The sequence below is a fragment of the Xiphophorus hellerii genome, unplaced genomic scaffold (genome assembly GCF_003331165.1).
Source record: "Xiphophorus hellerii strain 12219 unplaced genomic scaffold, Xiphophorus_hellerii-4.1 PGA_scaffold_81__1_contigs__length_211163, whole genome shotgun sequence".
In the NCBI taxonomy this organism is placed as follows: Eukaryota; Metazoa; Chordata; class Actinopteri; order Cyprinodontiformes; family Poeciliidae; genus Xiphophorus; species Xiphophorus hellerii.
Genome location: NW_022587656.1, coordinates 171,212 through 192,109, shown reverse-complemented (window position 1 = coordinate 192,109; position 20,898 = coordinate 171,212). Strand labels below are relative to the sequence as shown.

The window sequence follows — 20,898 nt, the reverse complement described above, 5'->3', positions numbered from 1 at the left end:
CCTTCTTTACAATTGTTTCTTCCAACTCTCTAATATGATCCTCAAGCTCTCTAATCTGAGATTTATCATCTGTCTGATTATGTGAAAACAAACAAAACAATGATAGTATGATTCAAGCACCAAACGGGAAAAAAATACATACACATATGCATAACATTTACGTAGATAGACAGATGTGGTAGTGTGTGTCTGTGGAGAAGTCAGAAAATCCAAGGTGGTATCCAGTACCTGAATGTTCGCGTTTTGTACATTATTAGAAAAATTTGAGCGACTGTTTGGAGAATTGTTGTTTGTTCCTGGCTCTCTTGGTGCAGAGGGATTTTGATCACAGACTCGTCTCTTCATCAGAGTAGGAGGCCTCTTCTGAAATATTCGTAGCTTGAACCACTCCTCCATTAGAGAGCCGAGACCAGGAACTGAACCCAGGACGTCTGCATTGAGGACTACAACCTGTGCACATGGTGTGCTACCAATACTAACATAAGATACTAACATAAAAGGGGGTGAGGACGAGTAACGTAGAAGAGGGTATTAGACTATCGTCAACACAGGGAGGGAGAGAAGCTAACGTGAGAGCAGAGGTGACTCAAGTAACGTGTGGGAGTGGGGGCACAATACGGGATATTTACAGGAAAATACTAATATAGAAGCACGGCGGGAGAGGGAGGTAAAATACGGTAGTTTCCCGGAAAAAACAGCAAACTTGACGGGTATGGGCTTGATAGAGGCAGTACTACTACCTTTTATTTTAAAATATGGGCCATTTTTGCAGCAAAAATGTGAATTTTAGAGCTGTTACAATACAAAGTCTTCAACATCTGCTTAAAGTGAAAGATGCAATTTAAGAACTTCAAAGTCAGTTCTTTGAAATGGCCGACTCTATGCCCTGATGTCTATCCATTCATCCATTATCTGCTTATCCTTGAAGTGTGCCGGGTGCTTGTGCCTTTTTATACAATGTCATTAAATGTCTATAGGTTCAGTCGTGCATGGATCCTATTTCTTCAGTCCTGTGTCTCTGCTTTTAGTTTGTGTTGGTGTTTTGATGATTTTTCTTTATGTTTGTGATTAATTGTCATACTCAGTTAATTCCCTGTTGTTCATTATTGTCATCATTGTCTTTCTGATTTAGTTTATTCCTTTGTGTTAAGCTATTTCTTGTGTTTTGTGTTTCTAAGTGACGTACAGTGAGGTTCATAACTGGTGAGGCACTGACTTCTCTGGAATTGGATACACTAAATCCAAAATAAAGTCTTTGTATTTTGACCTTAATTGAAACATTTAGTTGTTTTAACATTTAATTATGAATCAGTCAGTTGCATACTCTTAAACAATATTAAACACAAGAGCAGTAAAATAATATTTAATATAACTCCAGCCTTAGTCCCAGTACAGAGCCAGCTTTCCTGATGATTTTGTCTAGTCTATTATTTTATCCCATTTAAAGCCAAAGTAATCCCAAATAGGTGACTTGGTATTTTTTTGGCAACTAATTCCTCCATATTTGGACTTTAGTTTTCTAAATTGGCATGTCATTACATTCATGTTTACATTGTTCTGTCTACAAAAAAATTCCAAACATCTGCTGTGCAAATATTTCACCCATCATCTTTTGTTGAACTGATGACTATCAGCAGGGAAAATGTTGCACATTGCCCAACCTCACTGGAAAACCATTTTTGTTTGTCCATACATTTTACAAACGAGGAGACACGTAATGAGTTTTAAATGGTAGTGTAGGTGAAGTGTTGGTGGTTTGAATTTATCTAAATTATTGCATTTTTATTTTGGATAGGTTAAATAGAAACTACTTGTTACTGTAATTGCGTTGGATAAAATTTTAAATGTAAATATACATATTTTTACTCATGCACCAATTTACAGTTAGTGTCTATTATTTGCAGCATTAGTTCTTAAGAGAATGTCACCCATATCCAAATAAAATTGTGACTGCGTAATATCCTTAACTGAATCGAATATCAATCGAATTGAATTGGACTCTTCTGAATCGAGCAGAGTTCAGAAATCCGAATCAATACCTCTCACTGTTAAACAGCTTAAAGGTGGTGAAACTCATATCCACATAGCCTCTCATAATGTTCCACTTGGTCAATGAGGAAGGATGCAACATCTAGGACAGGCGTCAAACTCCAGCCCTCAAGGGCCGATGTCCTGCAGATTATAGATGTGCCACAGGTACAAAACACTGGAATGAAATGGCTTAATTACCTCCTCCTTGTGTAGATCAGTTCTCCAGAGCCTTGCTAATGACCTAATTATTCTATTCAGGTGTGGTGCAGCAGAGGCACATCTAAACGTTGCAGGACAGCAGGCCTTGAGGACTGGAGTTTGACATCCCTGATCTAGAGGATAGGACTGATTTTTTTCTTCTGCGCAGTCTGGTTTTGTTTAGGATCCTTCTCAGAGTGTGTACAACAGGTGCTCTCAAGTCCAGACCTTGATTGCTGTCGTCCTTTCAGATGTGTCCCTGCTCCAGCACACCTGTATCCAATGAATGGCTCGTTACCAGGCCTGTTCAATGCATCTGGTGAGGGAATTCAACTATTTCATTCTGGTCTGTTGCAGTACAGGTAGCTCCCAAGGACTGACCTTAAGCACCCCTGGTGTATGCTAATGTTGACTTCATCCACACTGTGCACACAAGAATATTTTTACACAGTGATCACATCTTGACAGTTTCACCATGAGAACTCTTTGTTTTTTTATTACAAAATTGTCTGTTTTTCTGCCTTATTTCTGATTTCTTCATGTTTTTTATGGTGTGAGGCACTTTGAGCAGCATTGTTGCTGTGATGTGCTATATACAAATAAACGCTGGTTGTCATTGAGGTTTTAACTGTGCTTAAAGAGGTATAAAAAAAATGTGAAAAGTCAAAAGAGCAATAACTTTATATTTGAGTAGACTGACAAGTGGAATTTAAAATACGTTCAAAAAAGGTAGTTTATTGACAAGTTCCAATTACATTTCAATAATAATGTTTTAAATTTTGTATATTCTTTTGAAAAATTGTAATTAGAGCAGAAATAGATATATTTACATAAAAAAGTTATGAGAAACTTTATTCCACATCAGGGCAGTTTGAGCTTGTTTCAAATATTAAGATAATACAGGACCACAATTATAATGGTCTTAATTACTAACATTGGCTTAATTTGAATCTACATTTGTTCATATAAACACTGTGTTACTTAATAATTAAATCACATTTAACCCCTGAATACACACTGTCTTCAGTTTTCAGATGCCGTTTTATGTTTCCTCTTGGTGTTTTCCTTTCATCAAAATGTAAGGCAGCGTAGTTCAGGTCCTGTCCATTTACCGTCTGAGCAGAAAGAAAATATTGCGTTAAATTTTTGTTCCATGTGACATTCAGGTATATTTTTTAAGACTTTTAAACACAATTTTATATAGGTCACTTACAATATTATCCAGTTGACTCTCATTCCGTTTTGCTGTTGAAAAACAGTTCTCAATGGTTTGCTCGAAAGTTCAGTTTTACTTCATAGTAGATTATTTAGGTTTTTATTTGTTTCAAATACAGCAAGACAAAAGATACAACTTACATTTAACGTTTCCACACCATGATCTTCGAGTGTGGTGGCAGATAAAACCAATATTTACAGTCACAGAGATGACCAAGCAAATTATTATGATCATCAACACATTAACTTTAGGAATTGCTGACTGATCTGCAAAACAAGGTGAAAAAGAAATATATCATTGTCTTCAAAGAAGTAATAATATTTGCATAAGTAAGTATTTGAAGTACAAAAACTCTTACCTGTTGTTTTAATTCCATTTCCAAATAATATCTCTCCACATGTTGCCACAGCGCAGTAAAATGTTCCCTTGTGAGAAGAGCTGAAGTTCTTAGAAAAGCTGTAACTACATTTCTTTTGAGCGTTCGATGTCGCTGTGTTCTCACAGTCACGAAGTCCTTTGTCAGTAGAATGGATGATTTCTGGATAGGACTGTTCTGATCCGGTTCTGAACCAGAACACACTGAGTTCTCCTGAACAGGCTTTGTCCTCAGACTGAGAGACAACTGAACACTGAAGAGTCTCTGAGTCTGTTGGACGGGCAGGATCAGAACCTGGGTTCTGAAGAACAGTGTAGCTCGATGTCCTGGAGTTTGCTATGAAGAAATTAAAATGTATATTAAACTGTAAACAAGAGTTGTACTATTTTTATTTAGGATAAAAATAATTTGATTCTTGATGTCAAAAATAGGAAGTCATCTATCTCAGTTTAACCTGAAAAATGTTTTATTGATGTTTATTTACATATTTTCAGGCTTTTTTATTGATAGTTATGTCAATTTTGCTAATCTAAATAAATGTAATGTCATCTTTTTTGTAGAACAAAAAGCAAGAAATAAAGAAGAAAATACCATTTGCCTTTTTGTTATATTTTTAAAATGTCTCACAAATAATTTAAAACAAATCAAATTCTGGTCACTTTTACTGAGGCTCATGTAGTTTATCAGTTATATTTGTCTGCATTTTCTTGTGTTTGGATGTGGATTTTAGTGACAAAAGGCCAATTGGTTTAACATTTTTTAATCTTGCTAGTTCACTTGACCACAAATTTTCTTCATCAATTAATCTGGTCAGAGATGCTGTTTTCCATCTTATTCAACATAAATTCCTTATAATTGGAAAAATAAAATAGAGTTTTTCAACAAACTCCTAATGTTATTATGCATGTCTGTTCATTTTGAAAAGCAATAATCTTTACTGTAAAGAAAATATTTGTCCGTGCTAGATTTGGTGTTTAAACATTTAAACAATAAATATAATATTATTTATGGGTGTATTGTATTGGTTGATGCCTCAGCCAATGGTAAGAGACATCAGTGGAATATAGAAAAAGAATAAATCCATTAACACCCAAAGTATCAAGAGTACTTATTTTGAGAGCAGAGATGCCAAAAAAGAGATTAATCTAAAAACTAAGTTTCCCATGAGCAATCAATCTCATTGCATATTAAACATAGTCAATCATTTATGACTAAAGTTCACAAATTGTATTGATCAGAGACGTAGATCAATGTCTAATGTATTTCTTTCTAGTTTAACTTAATTCTCCAGTCCAAGTGGAGCCGTGTTTTTTGGAGAGAAAGAGACACATTCAGACGGAGAAAATATTAAATCAGTTCTTTACCTTTTACTGATAAATAAGTCCCAGTCCAAGTAGATGCAGTCCAGTCCATGTGAGCACAGTGATACATTCCTTCATCTTGTAGAACTGTCTTCATAATCGTTAGATTGCTGAATTTATCATCGTTTGTTGCCGCTATTCTTGAGGTAGACGCATTTTGTTGATAATTAGGCTTTATGCTTTTCTGCTGCAACACAATGAATTTCAGAGTATCTCCTGCACTCTGTTTGTACCAGTGAAGCCATGAGGTGCTTTGAAATTTCTCCAATAAAGCACAAGACAAAGTCACAGGATCACCAAGTTGAACCGTGACCACTGGGACCAAACAATCTGTATCATTTAATGAAAACAATAAGGAAAACAACAAAAATATTTAATTGCCATCAGTTGCTTATCATTCAGTTACTTAACTGATGAAATGTTACTTACGCCCTTGGTGAAGAAGAAACAGTGAAGCCCATAACAGAAACATGCTGACACTGCCGTCATTGAGACCCTTGATTCTTAAATAACAGGGGGAGGTGTGGAGATCCACAGTCAAATGCATGTGATTGGCTATGACGGCATATACAATCAAAGTGCACTTCCTGCCACAGTAAAGCAATGTTCTTTGAAAAACCCACTACAATTACACTTGGTGGTGTTAACAGAAGTTTCCAAAGTGCCCTCCTGGGTAATTAAAATAAAAGTCAGGCAATTATACCAAACATCTGTTATTTCAACGTAATATGTAAAAATTAAGAAATCTCAACTCACAGGACATGTATCAGGTCTTTGCTGGACTGAAAAATAAATGTTTTGAAAAGATGTTTTCAGACACTATTTATTCGCTGTTATTTTAGGGGAGTGTATTCAAGCACACACTTCTGTTTACAGTACTGGACATAAAATAATGGAAACACAATCTAAATTTTTTGTGGGATAAATTATCAGATGATACTACACTGGATATCTATGATCTGCTTTATTTGACAATTATCTTTATCTGACCATAAAAACATACTTGAATCCTGCAACTTTTGTAACTGGTGGCTGGAAGAAGAGCCAGATGACTGATGCACAGCCTGGATTACTGGATTTCACACCTTTATATACAGCATCAGATAATCCTGAATCACAATATAAGAAGTATGTCAGACATAAGAAGGTATTGCCTTGTAGTAGAAAGTTTGCCCTTCGCAGTTTCTTGATTTCTTTGTCCTTCTTTACAATTGTTTCTTCCAACTCTCTAATATGATCCTCAAGCTCTCTAATCTGAGATTTATCATCTGTCTGATTATGTGAACACAAACAAAACAATGATAGTATGATTCAAGCACCAAACGGGAAAAAAATACATACACATATGCATAACATTTACGTAGACAGACAGATATGGTTATGTGTGTCTGTGGAGAAGTCAGAAAATCCAAGGTGGTATCCAGTATCTGAATGTTCGCGTTTTGTACATTGTTAGAAAAATTTGACCGACTGTTTGGATATTTGTTGTTTGTTCCTGGCTCTCTTGGTGCAGAGGGATTTCGATCACAGACTCGTCTCTTCATCGGAGTAGGAGGCCTCTTCGGAAATATTCGTAGCTTGAACCACTCCTCCATTAGAGAGCCGAGACCAGGAACTGAACCCAGGACGTCTGCATTGAGGACTACAGCCTGTGCACATGGTGCGCTACCAATACTAACATAAGATACTAACATAAAAGGGGGTGGGGACGAGTAACGTAGAAGAGGGTATTAGACTATCGTCAACACAGGGAGGGAGAGAAGCTAACGTGAGAGCAGAGGTGACTCAAGTAACGTGTGGGAGTGGGGGCACAATACGGGATATTTACAGGAAAATACTAATATAGAAGCACGGCGGGAGAGGGAGGTAAAATACGGTAGTTTCCCGGAAAAAATGGCAAACTTGACGGGTATGGACTTGATAGAGGCAGTACTACTACCTTTTATTTTAAAATATGGGCCATTTTTGCAGCAAAAATGTGGATTTTAGACCTATTACAATACAAAGTCTTCAACATGTGCTTAAAGTGAAAGATGCAATTTAAGAACTTCAAAGTCAGTTCTTTGAAATGGCCGACTCTATGCCCTGATGTCTATCCATTCATCCATTATCTGCTTATCCTTGAAGTGTGCCGGGTGCTTGTGCCTTTTTATACAATGTCATTAAATGTCTATAGGTTCAGTCGTGCATGGATCCTATTTCTTCAGTCCTATGTCTCTGCTTTTAGTTTGTGTTGGTGTTTTGATGATTTTTCTTTGTGTGTAATTGTCATACTCAGTTCATTCCCTGTTGTTCATTATTGTCATCATTGTCTTTCTGATTTAGTTTATTCCTTTGTGTTAAGCTATTTCTTGTGTTTTGTGTTTCTAAGTGACTTACAGTGAGGTTCATAACTGGTGAGGCACTGACTTCTCTGGAATTGGATACACTAAATCCAAAATAAAGTCTTTGTATTTTGACCTTAATTGAAACATTTAGTTGTTTTAACATTTAATTATGAATCAGTCAGTTGCATACTCTTAAACAATATTAAACACAAGAGCAATAAAATAATATTTAATATAAAATGTATTTTTTTTCTTTTATTTTTGGTTTAGATCTCTTTGTTATGATTAAAATTGAAAATTGTGTATGAACTTACCTGTATTTATATGAAGCCCGAGCACTTACACATCTCCATCACAAAAAATCGTCATTGTTAGACTTCATATTTTAAACGTTTTAGTGAAGATCACCAAGAAGGAGAGTCATCCTGGAACATTTGTATTCCTGTTGTAAAATGTGTATTTCTCCAACTATTTTTAAGTTTCTTAATGCGTACATGAAAGGCACCTGTTGCCCATTGTGCCTATGGGGCTCAGCACTGCCCCCTATCAGTGCAGCATGGCACTTTCAGCCTCACTCCAGCCTGTGTAGCAGCATATGTGTAATCCATAAATTTAGTGATTGGTCAGGATTCTGGTGTGTTGGGTGCTTTTATTCCTCTTTAGTAAGAGATCCATCTATCCCAGAGAGTATCTGTGCTAGAGAGCACTGGGCTACCTTCACAGCTGTTCTTTATCAGCTTCACTAGGGTGACACCTACAGCTTTGATGTATTCAACAAATTTCATCCTCAAAGTTTTGTCGCCTCTGAATCCTTACAAAATGTCAGGATCTCTAAGCTCACTTCTTGATAACAGTTCTTTGAGCACACTGAAGACTGGATCCAATGTCCAAATCTCCACCTTTCCTCAGTATATAATCTGTCTCTCATTGCTTATTGCTACTGCTACCATTATGCAGTCCGTGCTCTATGTCCAGCTTTTCCTATAATCCTCCTGTAAGTTCCCTTTGGTAATTAGTTATTAAGACTTTGCTAATTTTCTTCACTGTTAGAATATTTCTGTTAGTTGTAATGCTTTCTGACATACAACTAATAAAAAACATTTAAGATTATCAGATAAATAAAATATTTTTAATACAGACATACAGTTTTAATGAAAAGCATGTTTAATACTTGCTTCTCAGAAGGGACTTTTAATCTGACATCAAGTTTCATTGGAAGCCATATCCAACTTTATTGAACATGATTATATTTAAGTCAGTTCTCTGACATTTGAATATACACTTTCTTCAGTCTTCAGCTCTCTCTTTTTTGTCATCTCTGTGGAGAAATGCAAGGCAGCATAGGTCACATGATCTCCATCTTCTGTCTGAGAGGAAGCATAATATTTAAATCAAAATATACATTTTGTTGTATCCAGTTGTGTTTTTTTTTTTCATTTTGAATTCACAAACAAAATTAGATGTGTTTACTCATAATATCATCTGTGTCATTGTGTTGTGTTTTCTAGACACATGGTATAAAAAGCAATATGCATTCTGAAATTATCTTCATTTTTTTCTCTTTTGAAATAAACTTCCTATTTGTTTGATTAATACTTACCTGTAAAGTTTTTGCATGGTGTTCTTTGAGTTTGGCAACAGATTAAAACAATAATCACAATCACACAAATGGTCAAGCAGATTCCTGTGACCACCAGCAGCAACATAACTTCATAACAGGATGAATGAGCTACAAAACAAAGAGATAAAGACACATGTCATGGTCTCCAATAAAGAGATGATGTCAATAATATATGCTGTTTAGGAGCACTATGCAAAACAATTCATACCGCTTTCGATTCTGGTTCCATTTCCAATAAATATCTCTTTGCATGTGGCCACAGCACAGTGATAAGTCCCAACATCAGAGGAGTTGATGTTCTTAGAGAAATTATATCTACATTTCTTCTGAGTGTTTGACGTCTTCTCACAATTTTCAGGCATTTTTCCATCACTGTAGATGAGATCAGGAGAGTTCTTGTCTGATCCGGTTCTGAACCAGAACACACTGGGATCTCCTGCACAAGTCTCTGTCTCAGTCTGAGAGACAAGTGAACACTGCAGAGTCTCCGAAGTTTTATGATGTAGATCCAGAACAGCTGGCTGCTGAACAACATGGTAGCTTGATGTTGTTTCACTGTTTCCTAAATAAATAAATATATTGGTATTAAATCAGAAGAAGAAACAGGTGCAGTGTTATTAATAATATTGAAAAACAATTGTTGAGTCTATATTTGTCCTTTGTTCAAGCTTTTGGAAAAACATTTTACAACTATTGTATTTTACCTAAAAAATATATGTTTGCTTTAAGACTATGGACGTGGTAATATTTTTATTACAGTGAGATCTTATGGGTAGATAAGATGGAGATCTTTACTAACAGATATCTTCATGACAAAGTATTGCACAATTTGTTTGAAATACAAATTATGTTTATTTTTATTAAAATTACTGTAATTCTATTTTGTATATACAGTATATTGAATTAAACAAAATACCTCTTAATAATAAATAAGACCCATTCCAAGAAGAACCAAGCCAGTCCATAAGACCACAGTGATACATTCCTTCATCTTCTTTGGTGGTCTTCCGAATCGTCAAGTTGCTCATTTTGTTGTAATATGTTGTGTTGAAATTTCCAGATGTAAATCCTGGTCCATAATCGGGATTTGTATTGGGATGTGTCATTACAATTAATTTTAGAGTATCTCCTGCAGTTTGCTTGTACCAGTGAACCCAACCGAGGCTCCCAGTGGTCTTGGTAAAAACACATGTCAAAGTCACAGGTTGACCCAGTTGAACAGTGACAACAGGAGCCAAAGTATCTGCATTTAAAGACAAAAGCAATGAGAATAAAGTTTAGAATAAGAAAAACCAATAGATAAAAATCATATAATAAAAGTTTATAACACCTAAATGGATGTTACAGAAGACATTAAATTTCAGTTCATGCTCCACTTACATCCTTAATGCACAGTCTGGCCCATAAGGGTCAAATTCACAGCCTTTGTTGAGAGATTTGTTATGTATGTCAAAGGGAGATGTTTTGTAATCTGCACTTTCGAAGGCATCAGATTGGCTTTCTTAGAAACAAAATCGCTGATTCTGGTGTGCAGATGTGTGCAGATCTATTCCATGAGCTTCTTCTGGATTTAAAGATCTGTAGAACTTCTGCTGTATGAGTAACCATTCTAGTAGTCTCTAGTTCTATCTGCATTACTTGTATTTTTTCCCAGATGATTTCCTAGTAAAAGTCTATCCTTACGTCCTATTGCTAAAGACACTTCCCTGTGCTCTAGGGTCCTGTCTAATCTGCCAATCTGTTTGTTTGAATGGAATCTCCTTGAGTGTTTCCTGCAGCTCCTGCAGCTCAGACAGGTGGTGAGCCTCACCTGCCTGAGCCTCACCTCAGGCAGGTGAGGCTCTGATGTCCTCAGCTCCTCACCTGCCTGCCCACTCTCCATCATCAATCACTCACCTTCTCTGAATCCTTCAAGTACACTCTGAACATCCATACTCACCTTTGAACTACAAATATTTGCTCTCATCTCACACCAGACTCAATCTACTCTCCCACTCACTTCTCAGCTTCAAGCCACAGTAACAAAATCAGTATTTCGATCAACCTGCAATGGATAATTTACCTCTTGTTTTCCAGACATACAGTAACTGCACCCAGACACCCAAAAGGAAATGGAACCAATTCAGTACATTTCTCATTTTCTGGTAAAATCCTTCTTAATCAGCCTTTTTACTTTTTAACAAATAGTAAAAAGACTATGGTTCAGGAAACTAACTTGAAAATTACCATCACAGAGCACTTCCTGCCACAATGAAGCTGGTGTTTGATTCTATTTCATATAGGACAGACGTGTTGGCCTTTCACTAAAATATGACTATTCATGGTTTTTTCTGAAGTATAGTTTTTTGATATTATTTAGCACCAGTTCACTATTCACAAATTTGCAGAATAAAAGTTTGAATGAGTGATTGATTGGTGCCTAAAGCCATGCGGCTCTGAGATAATCAACCTATAAATTGTCCTTCCATCTAAATGACTGCTCATAGACAACTTTAATCGTAGTTTTGGTAATTTTTATTGTCAGAATTATGTCAGTGTTGCACATTCTGTTATAAGGCAAATAACCATAAGACTATACAGTCAGCAGACAAAGTATATAATCTCATATTTGTTTAAGCATTTTCTTCATTTTCTTATTTAATGCCAAGGTTGTATATCATCACTATGGAGAATAAATTTCTTTTCGGAACATGAGCTACTGATGTTATAAAGGAAATCTTACATTTTATAGTTTTTTAACAGGGTTTAAGAGAGTAAAAATAAATGGCTGGTACTTATGTAGCGCTTAGCAAGTGCAAAGGATCCCAAAGCGCTTCAGATTACATTCACCCATTCAAACACTGATGGTAGTAAGCTACTGGATTATAGCCAGTGCTGCTCTTTGGCAGTCTGACAGAAGTGACTCTGCCATCCACCAGCATGACCAAGAAATCACCAGCAGGCAAGACATAGCAGGGGCTTGAACTGGCAACCTGCCGGCTACAGGACAAACTCTTACCACTATTACCACCTTTGTCCCACAACAGTCACTTGCAAATTCTGACTTTGAGAAATCGCCATTCAGTAAGACCACCAATGCGACTGGTGATCACCATGCCAACTGTACATGCAAATCTGTATGCACAGTTGGCACGCAAGATTCAAAATGATAACTTGTTTCATATTTAGAGAAAATTATACTTACTTCCTTGGCGGAGAAAACATAGTGTCACCCAAAACAGAAGCATCTTGACACAAGTCATTACACTCTGTGATGCTTAAAAGACAGGAAGATGGGTAATTTACCACTGATGCCTCACCCACTTTTTCATGAAAAAGTGTGCAAAGTCTGTGACCTACAAAGAGAGCTGTGAACTTAAATTCAGAACACTGGGGGGGAAAAGCAGTGACTCTGTGACCAAAGATTAACAAAGATTTCTTAGAATTAGCATAGACTTCAGAAAATTAGAAGAGGGAGTCAAAACATCAGCTCTACCTTTCGATGCTTGAGGACCCTGCCTTCTTCCATAAATGTGCCAAAAATGACCCACATTAGATTCAATATGTTTTTGTGCTACTTGAGGACAATCATTTGTTATCGCTTGTATTATTGTGTCCACCCAACAGCGACTTTAAAGTTATTTTATTTTAAATATTTAGAACATTTTTAAAACACTTAAAATACTCATACCAATACTCATTTTGTGTGCCTGTAAAAGTGCGTGCAGAAGTACGTTCCCTTTCATCCAACATTTATAAGACCATTACAGCAGTAAATCTTGTAACCATGACGCTTGAATGAGTAAACATTTGAACTCTGGACCACTGCAGTGAGTGCTTAAGGGAACAATCACAGAGTGGCCCCGAACAATAAAATTCCTTTCCCTTTTACTCATCTAACTAAGCTTCAAATACTTTGTTCAGTGGGTTGAACAAAAAGATTGCATAAAAATGTGAGGGACTAAAGCATTTTTAAACACGATCCCCTCATTTCAGGAGCTCAAAAGAAATTGGACAAATTAAACAATAGTGAATAAAATGTACATTTCTAATACTTGGTTGTCCAGTTGTTGTACAATTCAGGGAAGAGATAGGGTCTATGTCCAAGTGATAAACATATTTTGATACAAAATGTGTGAACTACGGTGGCCCAGACAGTTCAATAAGGCACCGTAGTGAATCAGCCCCAGAGAGAAAGACAAGTAGACAAATTGATTTACAGTTATTATTATTATTACTATTATTATTATTATTAGTAGTAGTAGTATTAGTATTATTATTATTATTATCATGATTGTTAGTGCTGATTGTACTTGTCATCATGACTGCATATCACTGGTGTATATTAATTATTCTCTTGTCTTTTACATTTTGCTGTGTAGCGTAAACACTTGTGTATTTAGTGTCTAATTCAGCTCATTCTCCTAATTAAGCTCACCTGATTTTCATTGTTTATTGCTGCTTACTTCATTATGCTGTGTGTGCTTCATGTCTTGCACTCCTTGTAATCTCCTGTAAGTTCCCTTTGGTGTTTAGTTATCAAAATTTTCCATTCTTGTCACTGTTTGCTTCAACAGAATAAAGAATACAGGTGCTGGGAAAAATATGTGTTAGCTTGTAGCAGGAGGTTTGTTGATCTAAAATGTTAGAATAAAATTAAGACAATGTTGTATTTTCACGTTTTTAATTGTAGCATTTCTTAAAATGTAATGAGTTGTATAAATACATATATAACAATATCAGTGCTCTATGTGAGTCTAGATTATAGATTATAGAACCTTTTAATACTTTAGAATATTACTGAAATGTCAGGTACCATAGAGACTACCTATATAAAGGCTTATTTCTGTTAGTTATGATGTTTTGTGATATACAACTAATTAAAACAAAACATTTAATATTAGAACACTACATCAGACAAATAAGAATATTTTTAATACGGAAATGTGGTACTTGTTTCTCAGAAGGGACCTTTAATCTGACATCATGTTTCATTGGAAACTACATTATAATTTATTGAACATGATTATATTTAAATAAATTCTCTGACATTTGAATATACACCTTCTTCAGTCTTCCTCTCTCTCTTTTTTGTCGTCTCTGTGGAGAAATGCAAGGCAGCATAGGTCACATGATCTCCATCTGTCTGGGGAAATATAAGATTTTAATCAAAATATAAATTTTAGTCATTTTGTTATATCAAGTTATTTTTATATTTCAATTTTACAAAGTTAGTAGACAATTAGGTGTGTTTACTCACCATATCATCTGGTAGATTGATGTCATTGTGCTGTGCTTTTGATGAGGAGTTTTCTAAACACATAGTTCAAAAAGCAACATGAATTCTGAAAATATTCTAATTGTTAGATTTCTGTTAATTTGATCAATACTTACCTCTAAAGTTTTTGCATGGTGTTCTTTGAGTTCGGCAACAGATTAAAACAATAATCACAATCACACAAATGGTCAAGCAGATTCCTGTGATCACCAGCAGCAACATAACTTCATAACAGGACGAATGAGCTACAAAACAAAGAGATAAAGACACATGTCATGGTCTCCAATAAAGAGATGATGTCAATAATATATGCTGTTCAGGAGCACTATGCAAAATAATTCACACCACTTTCGATTCTGGTTCCATTTCCAAGAAATATCTCTCTGCATGTGGCCACAGCACAGTGATAAGTCCCAACATCAGAGGAGTTGATGTTCTTAGAGAAATTATATCTGCATTTCTTCTGGGTGTTTGACGTCTTCTCACAATTTTCAGGCGTTTTTCCATCACTGTAGATGAGATCAGGAGAGTTCTTGTCTGATCCGGCTTTGAACCAGAACACACTGGGATCTCCTGCACAAGTCTCTGTCTCAGTCTGAGAGACAAGTGAACACTGCAGAGTCTCCGAAGTTTCTTTACGATGTTGATCCAAAACAGCTGGCTGCTGAACAACACGGTAGCTTGATGTTGTTTCACTGTTTCCTAATTAAATAAAGATATTGGTATTAAATCAGAAGAAGATACAGGTTCAGTGTTATTAATAATATTGAAAATCAATTGTTGAGTCTATATTTGTCCTTTGTTCAAGCTTTTGGAAAAACATTTTACAACTATTGTATTTTACCTAAAAAATATATGTTTGCTTTAAGACTATGGACGTGGTAATATTTTTATTAAAGTGAGATCTTATGGGTAGATAAGATGGAGATCTTTACTAACAGATATCTTCGTGACAAAGTATTGCACAATTTGTTTGAAATACAAATTGTTTATTTTTTTATTAATTCTGTTTTGTATATATATTGAATTACACAAAAAATATGAATTACCTGTTAATAATAAATAAGACCCATTCCAAGAAGAACCAAGCCAGTCCATAAGACCACAGTGATACATTCCTTCATCTTCTTTGGTGGTCTTCCGAATCGTCAAGTTGCTCATTTTGTTGTAATATGTTGTGCTGAAATTTCCAGATGTAAATCCTGGTCCATAATCGGGATTTGTATTCTTGCGTGTCATTACAATTAATTTTAGAGTATCTCCTGCAGTTTGCTTGTACCAGTGAACCCAACCGAGGCTCCCAATGGTCTTGGTAAAAACACATGTCAAAGTCACAGGTTGACCCAGTTGAACAGTGACAACAGGAGCCAAAGTATCTGGATTTAAAGACAAAAGCAAAGAGAATAAAGTTTAGCATAAAAAAAACCAAAGAAGCAAAATCATAATAAAAAGTAAATGCCTAAATTTTTATTACAGAAAATTTTACATTTCAGATCATGCAGCACTTACATCCTTTATGAAGGAAAAGAAGCGCTGCCCATAAAAATCGTCATATTCACACTGTCTTTTGACATTTAAGTGAAAGAGAGATGTTTCGTAATCCACTCTTTCAAAGGCATCTGATTGGCTTTCTTAGAATCAATAAGCACTTCCTGCCACAATGGAGCTGATGTTCAATGCAAAATGTTTTCTGTAAAGACTAGATGGGTTTGCCTGCCAGTAAAATATCTGATATTATTTTTCATATATATTTTTTTAAGTTTACCTTTTGGCATTTATTATTGAGCACCAGTTCAATTACATATTCACACGTTTACTGAATCAAGGCTTTAATGTTTTAGGTCTGGACCAAGCAACACATTATGTAAAAATGATCCTTCCTCCTCACAAAAAGCTAATAAAAAACTCTAAAAAAAATTGTTTAAAAAAAGTTTGGCAATTTTTATTGTCAGAATTATTTCAGTGTTTCATTTAATAGTTTATGTTGTAGGTTAAACACCTTCAGATTCTGAATCTAGCATATAAATTATAGAATCCTGTTTTGATTTATGTGTTGATATTTTCTTGAACATCCTGTTTTATTTAAAGAACATAAATACATCAATGGCAAAGTTTTAGATCATAAATATGGAGATTGATTTTGACCTCCTAACAAGAGCTGCTAACATTATCAATCCGTCAAGAAAGTCAGAAAGATTGTAGAGAAAGAAAGTGAATATTTCACTGCAAAAAAATCTACACCCAGTAACAGCACCAGTATAACAATCCATAAAAAGCTTCATACGCAGTTGACATGCAAGATACAAAATGATAAATTATGTTTCATATTCAGAGAAAAATGATACTTACTTCCTTGATGAAGAAGAACATGTATTGTGACCCAAAACAGAAGCATCTTGACACAACTCTTTACACTCCTGTGATGCTTAAAAGACTAAAGGAAGTGGGGCAATTTCACACCGATGACGACGAATCACTGTATTTCCTGCCTCACTCACGTTTTCCTGCAAAAGTGTTCAAAGTATGGCCTTAGCGAAAGCAATGTTGACTCAAATTCAGAATGCTGAAGATGGAAAAAGCAACAACTCTGTGACTGAAGGGTCAGACTAACAAAGTGGCAAAATTTCTTAAAATCCACATAAAATTAGAAGAGGGCTTAATAAAACCAAACCAGAAGATTCTGTCAGATTTTTTGTTCTTATAGAGATAATAAGCAGATAAATGCAGGCCATGAACATACTGTAAACATACTTATGCTTGCAAAAATGTCAACATTTCACTAGTCTTCAGATAAGATTAGATTGAACCAGTAATCTTTTATTCCAAGGCTATTGCTCAAGTCTTAAGATGCCATTAAGTAATATGTTGTCTGTTAAGATTAAAACTCTCAAGAGTTTGTAAGTTATTCTCCCCTTGTTGAGAATATTTCAATTTACGCTGAGCTTTCAATTTTGCTTCAAGCTGGTTCTTGTCATTTATTTCTGGGACATTCTCCCTGTGAAACGGTAAATAAATGGCTTTGATGAAAGAGTAGAAGCGGTTAAAGAGAAGAATGGCCAGTGGTGCTGGAGATGGCAAAGAGAGTCAGAGAAACAGCTCAGGTGAACTTAGCTAAAATTTAGTTTTGTTGTTTTATTCACTGAATAGTTCTTTAATCGGTTTAGATGAACAGTACAGTCTCCAGTGCCTATATTAAGCTGGAAACAGCCACTCTGGAGATACACCAATGAGAGTTGAACCGTGGAGTGTAGAGGAGCAGGAAGTTCAACATCTGAGGTCGAGGGACTCAGCCCTTTTCTTACAGCTGCCAAACCACACCACAGAATAAAATCAAGATGTGTCATCATTACGTCTCCAACTATAGTTGGGCAGCAAAAACTGTCAGTCTGTGAAGGCTGTAAATTCTTAATTACTTTTCCAAAAATGTAAGTTATTTTCATAAACTTTGCATTTACCTGTCAATCAGAGGGAAAGAGATCAAATGTTAAGGTTAAATATTTATAAGTTAAAGAAAACCCCAATGTTCCTTCTCCAACCTTTCAGAGAAAATCCTTTAAGTAGTCAGATTTTATGTTTAGTCATTTGTCTTTATGAATAATTAATTGATTCACAACTGGTATGTAACAGCACTGGAGGAATATGGTTTGTTTCAGGTTTGATTTATTTCAAATATTTGGAATTTTTTTTCCTTTTTCTTCTTGTTTGTTGATTTTATTCCTAACATATTTCTTGAGACCATGCTGAAATTTATAAAAAACATTTGATGGTTCTCTGATAATGCCCCAATATCTCAAATATATTGTGATTTCGAATGTTGTATCCCCCTGAAATACTTTTAATAATTTTTTCTTTTATACTTAGCTAAATCATGTTTTTTATGTGTTTTCTCCTGAGAAAAAACAGATGTGTACCTATTATGCACACCAATTCCTCATTACACAAGTACACATTCCCTGTCATGCTTAAATCAAATAAAAATTCAAGTTAATAGAACTTATCAAGTTGAAAAGTATGTATAAAAACAATGATACATGGTTTTCATGATAGTTTTGCATGCAGGGTATTTGAAAGTGTTGCCTTACATGGAATAAAATGCCTCTGCCTTTACAAGTCTAATTTATTCTGACTGGGTCAAAGGATAATATGTTTGCAGAAGTTTGGGTAGACAAAGCTTAGTGAGATATTTTTCACTAATCCCAACTGATTTCAATGCAGTGATTAAGAGTTACTAAGAAAGTAGTGCAATTAACACTTTATTATTAAAATATGCAAGATTCAGCATTTTTATACAATTTCTGAAATTGTAAAGGTTTTAATATTGACTGACGTTTTGTATTTCTGAATGTAACATGCAACCAGGTTTCTACAACTGCAGATTGTAGTTTGTCTTTAAAGTCAACAAACACCAGACCAACACCATGTAAAGCCGGTTCCCAATCACTCTAAACTTATGAATTTCACACATCAATGCACAATCAATGCAGGTCTCTGCATATCATCATACATATCAAGTTGGTGTCTCTTCTCACCAGAGCATCAGATCCAAACACTCCATTGGCTGTTCCGCAAGTAAAATTGTTCTAATCTGTTATTGGCCAATATTAATGATTCTGGACTTTATGCTAAGTTTACTGTCCCAAGAGAGGGTCCTGGCATGGACTTCTGCTACTGTGAATGCTTTGCTTTAAGGTTTAGTGTGTTGTAGTTTAGAGATGGTATTCTGCATGTCTTGTGTCTAAGCATAGTTTTTTTTTGTTTGTTTGTTTGTTTTTTTAGCTGCTGCTGTCTGTCATCTTAAATCTGCCCATTCTCCTATGGCCTTCAGCATGAAAAAACGATTTTCATTTGCACAACTACTGCTTGCTGGATTTTTTCCTTTTTTTCTGTTCTCTGTAATCTAAGAGATTCTTGTGTGAGAAAATTCCAGTTTATTAGCAGTAACTAGATAGTCATACCAGACCATCTAGCATCAACAACCATTCAAAGTTCCTTAAATTTACTTACTTCCTCAATCTGATGCTTAGATTGAACTTCATCCTCACTATTTATAGGTATTCAGGTTGCTACCATATGATTTACTGATTTATTATTTGTGTTTACAAACTGCTGTTTAATTATATCTAATAAGATAACAAATATACTTAATTCCAATCTCATTTCTGAAAAGGTTTCAGACAAAAAAGCCACCAAAACATCTATGTTAAGTTTTCAACACCACTTATAACCTGAAGCATAGTTTAAGTCATTTTGAGCCTGCTAATATTAAGTACGGGAAAAATTTGGATAAATGAAATTGTGTAGCCTATATACTATAACTTACACAGGGAATAATAAATCTGATAACCAGGCATAGCCTGAATTGTCAATTGTAATACTGGTGGAATGAACTGGAAGGATTGCATGACTTATGTGAACAACAGATTTGTATTATATGTGACTTCCCTCTCTCCTCAACAAAAAAAAAACTGAATACACAATATAGCCTATAATTTCCCACAACACTGTATTTTTGTATTAGAAAAGGATTGCTCAGGCGTGCTGTGGTGGCATAGGGGATAGCGTGACCCATGTTTGGAGACCTTGAGTCCTCGACACGGCTGTCGCGGGTTCGATTCCCTGACCTGGCGATATTTGCCTCATGTCTTTCCCCCTTTCCTGTCAGCCTACTTTCATATAAGGGACACTAGATCCCACAAAAGACCCCCTGGAGGGGTAAAACAAAAGGATTCCTCACAACATGATTGCGCAACTTGACATCCATTCAAACTGATTGTTTGACTTGTGAATATACAATTTCAGTCTTCATCTCGTTCTTCTTCGTCTCTCTTGATGTTTTTCCTCCAGAGAAATGTAACGTAAAATAGTTCAGATCCTGTCCTTCATCAGGCTGTTCAGAAAAAAAAAATTTCATGTACAATTATATTGAACACTAGGCTATAAAAATTGAAATTTCAACCAAATAACACTGATTTGATTTACAATTGCTACTTACAGTTTTATCTTCTTGTTCTGACCTTAATTGAAACATTTAGTTGTTTTAACATTTATTTAATTATGAATCAGTCAGTTGCATACTCTTAAACAATATTAAACACAAGAGCAGTAAAATAATATTAATATAACTCCAGCCTTAGTCCCAGTACAGAGCCAGCTTTCCTGATGATTTTGTCTAGTCTATTATTTTATCCCATTTAAAGCCAAAGTAATCCCAAATAGGTGACTTGGTATTTTTTGGCAACTAATTCCTCCATATTTGGACTTTAGTTTTCTAAATTGGCATGTCATTACATTCATGTTTACATTGTTCTGTCTACAAAAAAATTCCAAACATCTGCTGTGCAAATATTTCACCATATCTTTTGTTGAACTGATGACTATCAGCAGGGAAAATGTTGCACATTGCCCAACCTCACTGGAAAACCATTTTTGTTTGTCCATACATTTTACAAACGAGGAGACACGTAATGAGTTTAAATGGTAGTGTAGGTGAAGTGTTGTGGTTTGAATTTAT

General features: G+C 35.3%; 2 protein-coding genes and 1 long non-coding RNA gene across 4 annotated transcripts; all 3 read right to left on the bottom strand.

Annotated features, from left to right (window-relative positions):
• Window positions 1-3,047: 3,047 nt before the first annotated feature.
• LOC116716713 (uncharacterized) lies at window positions 3,048-5,337 on the bottom strand. The gene is made up of 5 exons (XM_032557532.1): window positions 5,186-5,337; window positions 3,804-4,157; window positions 3,586-3,711; window positions 3,443-3,474; window positions 3,048-3,344 (listed from the first exon to the last, which is right to left on the bottom strand). Exons 1-5 carry the CDS (start codon window positions 5,277-5,279, stop codon window positions 3,207-3,209), a joined length of 744 nt encoding a protein of 247 aa, XP_032413423.1. The 5' UTR covers window positions 5,280-5,337; the 3' UTR covers window positions 3,048-3,206.
• Window positions 5,338-8,711: 3,374 nt separating this feature from the next.
• LOC116716704 (uncharacterized) lies at window positions 8,712-9,680 on the bottom strand. Of its 2 annotated transcripts, XR_004338594.1 has the most exons (3): window positions 9,339-9,680; window positions 9,110-9,238; window positions 8,712-8,876 (listed from the first exon to the last, which is right to left on the bottom strand). It is a non-coding gene; the product is annotated as an uncharacterized LOC116716704 (long non-coding RNA). The 2 variants fall into 2 exon arrangements; XR_004338593.1 differs by having other exon boundaries at window positions 8,712-9,238.
• Window positions 9,681-13,776: 4,096 nt separating this feature from the next.
• On the bottom strand, window positions 13,777-16,794 carry LOC116716703 (uncharacterized). The gene is made up of 6 exons (XM_032557524.1): window positions 16,737-16,794; window positions 15,437-15,763; window positions 14,733-15,089; window positions 14,504-14,632; window positions 14,370-14,422; window positions 13,777-14,255 (listed from the first exon to the last, which is right to left on the bottom strand). The coding sequence occupies exons 1-6, from the start codon at window positions 16,780-16,782 to the stop codon at window positions 14,142-14,144; spliced, it is 1,026 nt and encodes a 341-aa protein (XP_032413415.1). The 5' UTR covers window positions 16,783-16,794; the 3' UTR covers window positions 13,777-14,141.
• Between the last annotated feature and the right edge of the window lie 4,104 nt (window positions 16,795-20,898).

Excerpts from the sequence above, each read along its gene's own strand:
- LOC116716713 (XM_032557532.1), bottom strand. The coding sequence starts at position 5,279 with ATGAAGACAGTTCTACAAGATGAAGGAATGTATCACTGTGCTCACATG. Across the intron at positions 4,158-5,185 it reads GACTTATTTATCAGTAAAAG|CAAACTCCAGGACATCGAGC; the intron begins GTAAAGAACTGA and ends ATTTCTTCATAG. Across the intron at positions 3,345-3,442 it reads AGAGTCAACTGGATAATATT|ACGGTAAATGGACAGGACCT; the intron begins GTAAGTGACCTA and ends CTTTCTGCTCAG.
- LOC116716703 (XM_032557524.1), bottom strand. The coding sequence starts at position 16,782 with ATGCTTCTGTTTTGGGTCACAATACATGTTCTTCTTCATCAAGGAA. Across the intron at positions 15,764-16,736 it reads TGTTCTTCTTCATCAAGGAA|ATACTTTGGCTCCTGTTGTC; the intron begins GTAAGTATCATT and ends CTTTAAATCCAG. Across the intron at positions 14,633-14,732 it reads TGGAACCAGAATCGAAAGTG|CTCATTCGTCCTGTTATGAA; the intron begins GTGTGAATTATT and ends TTTGTTTTGTAG.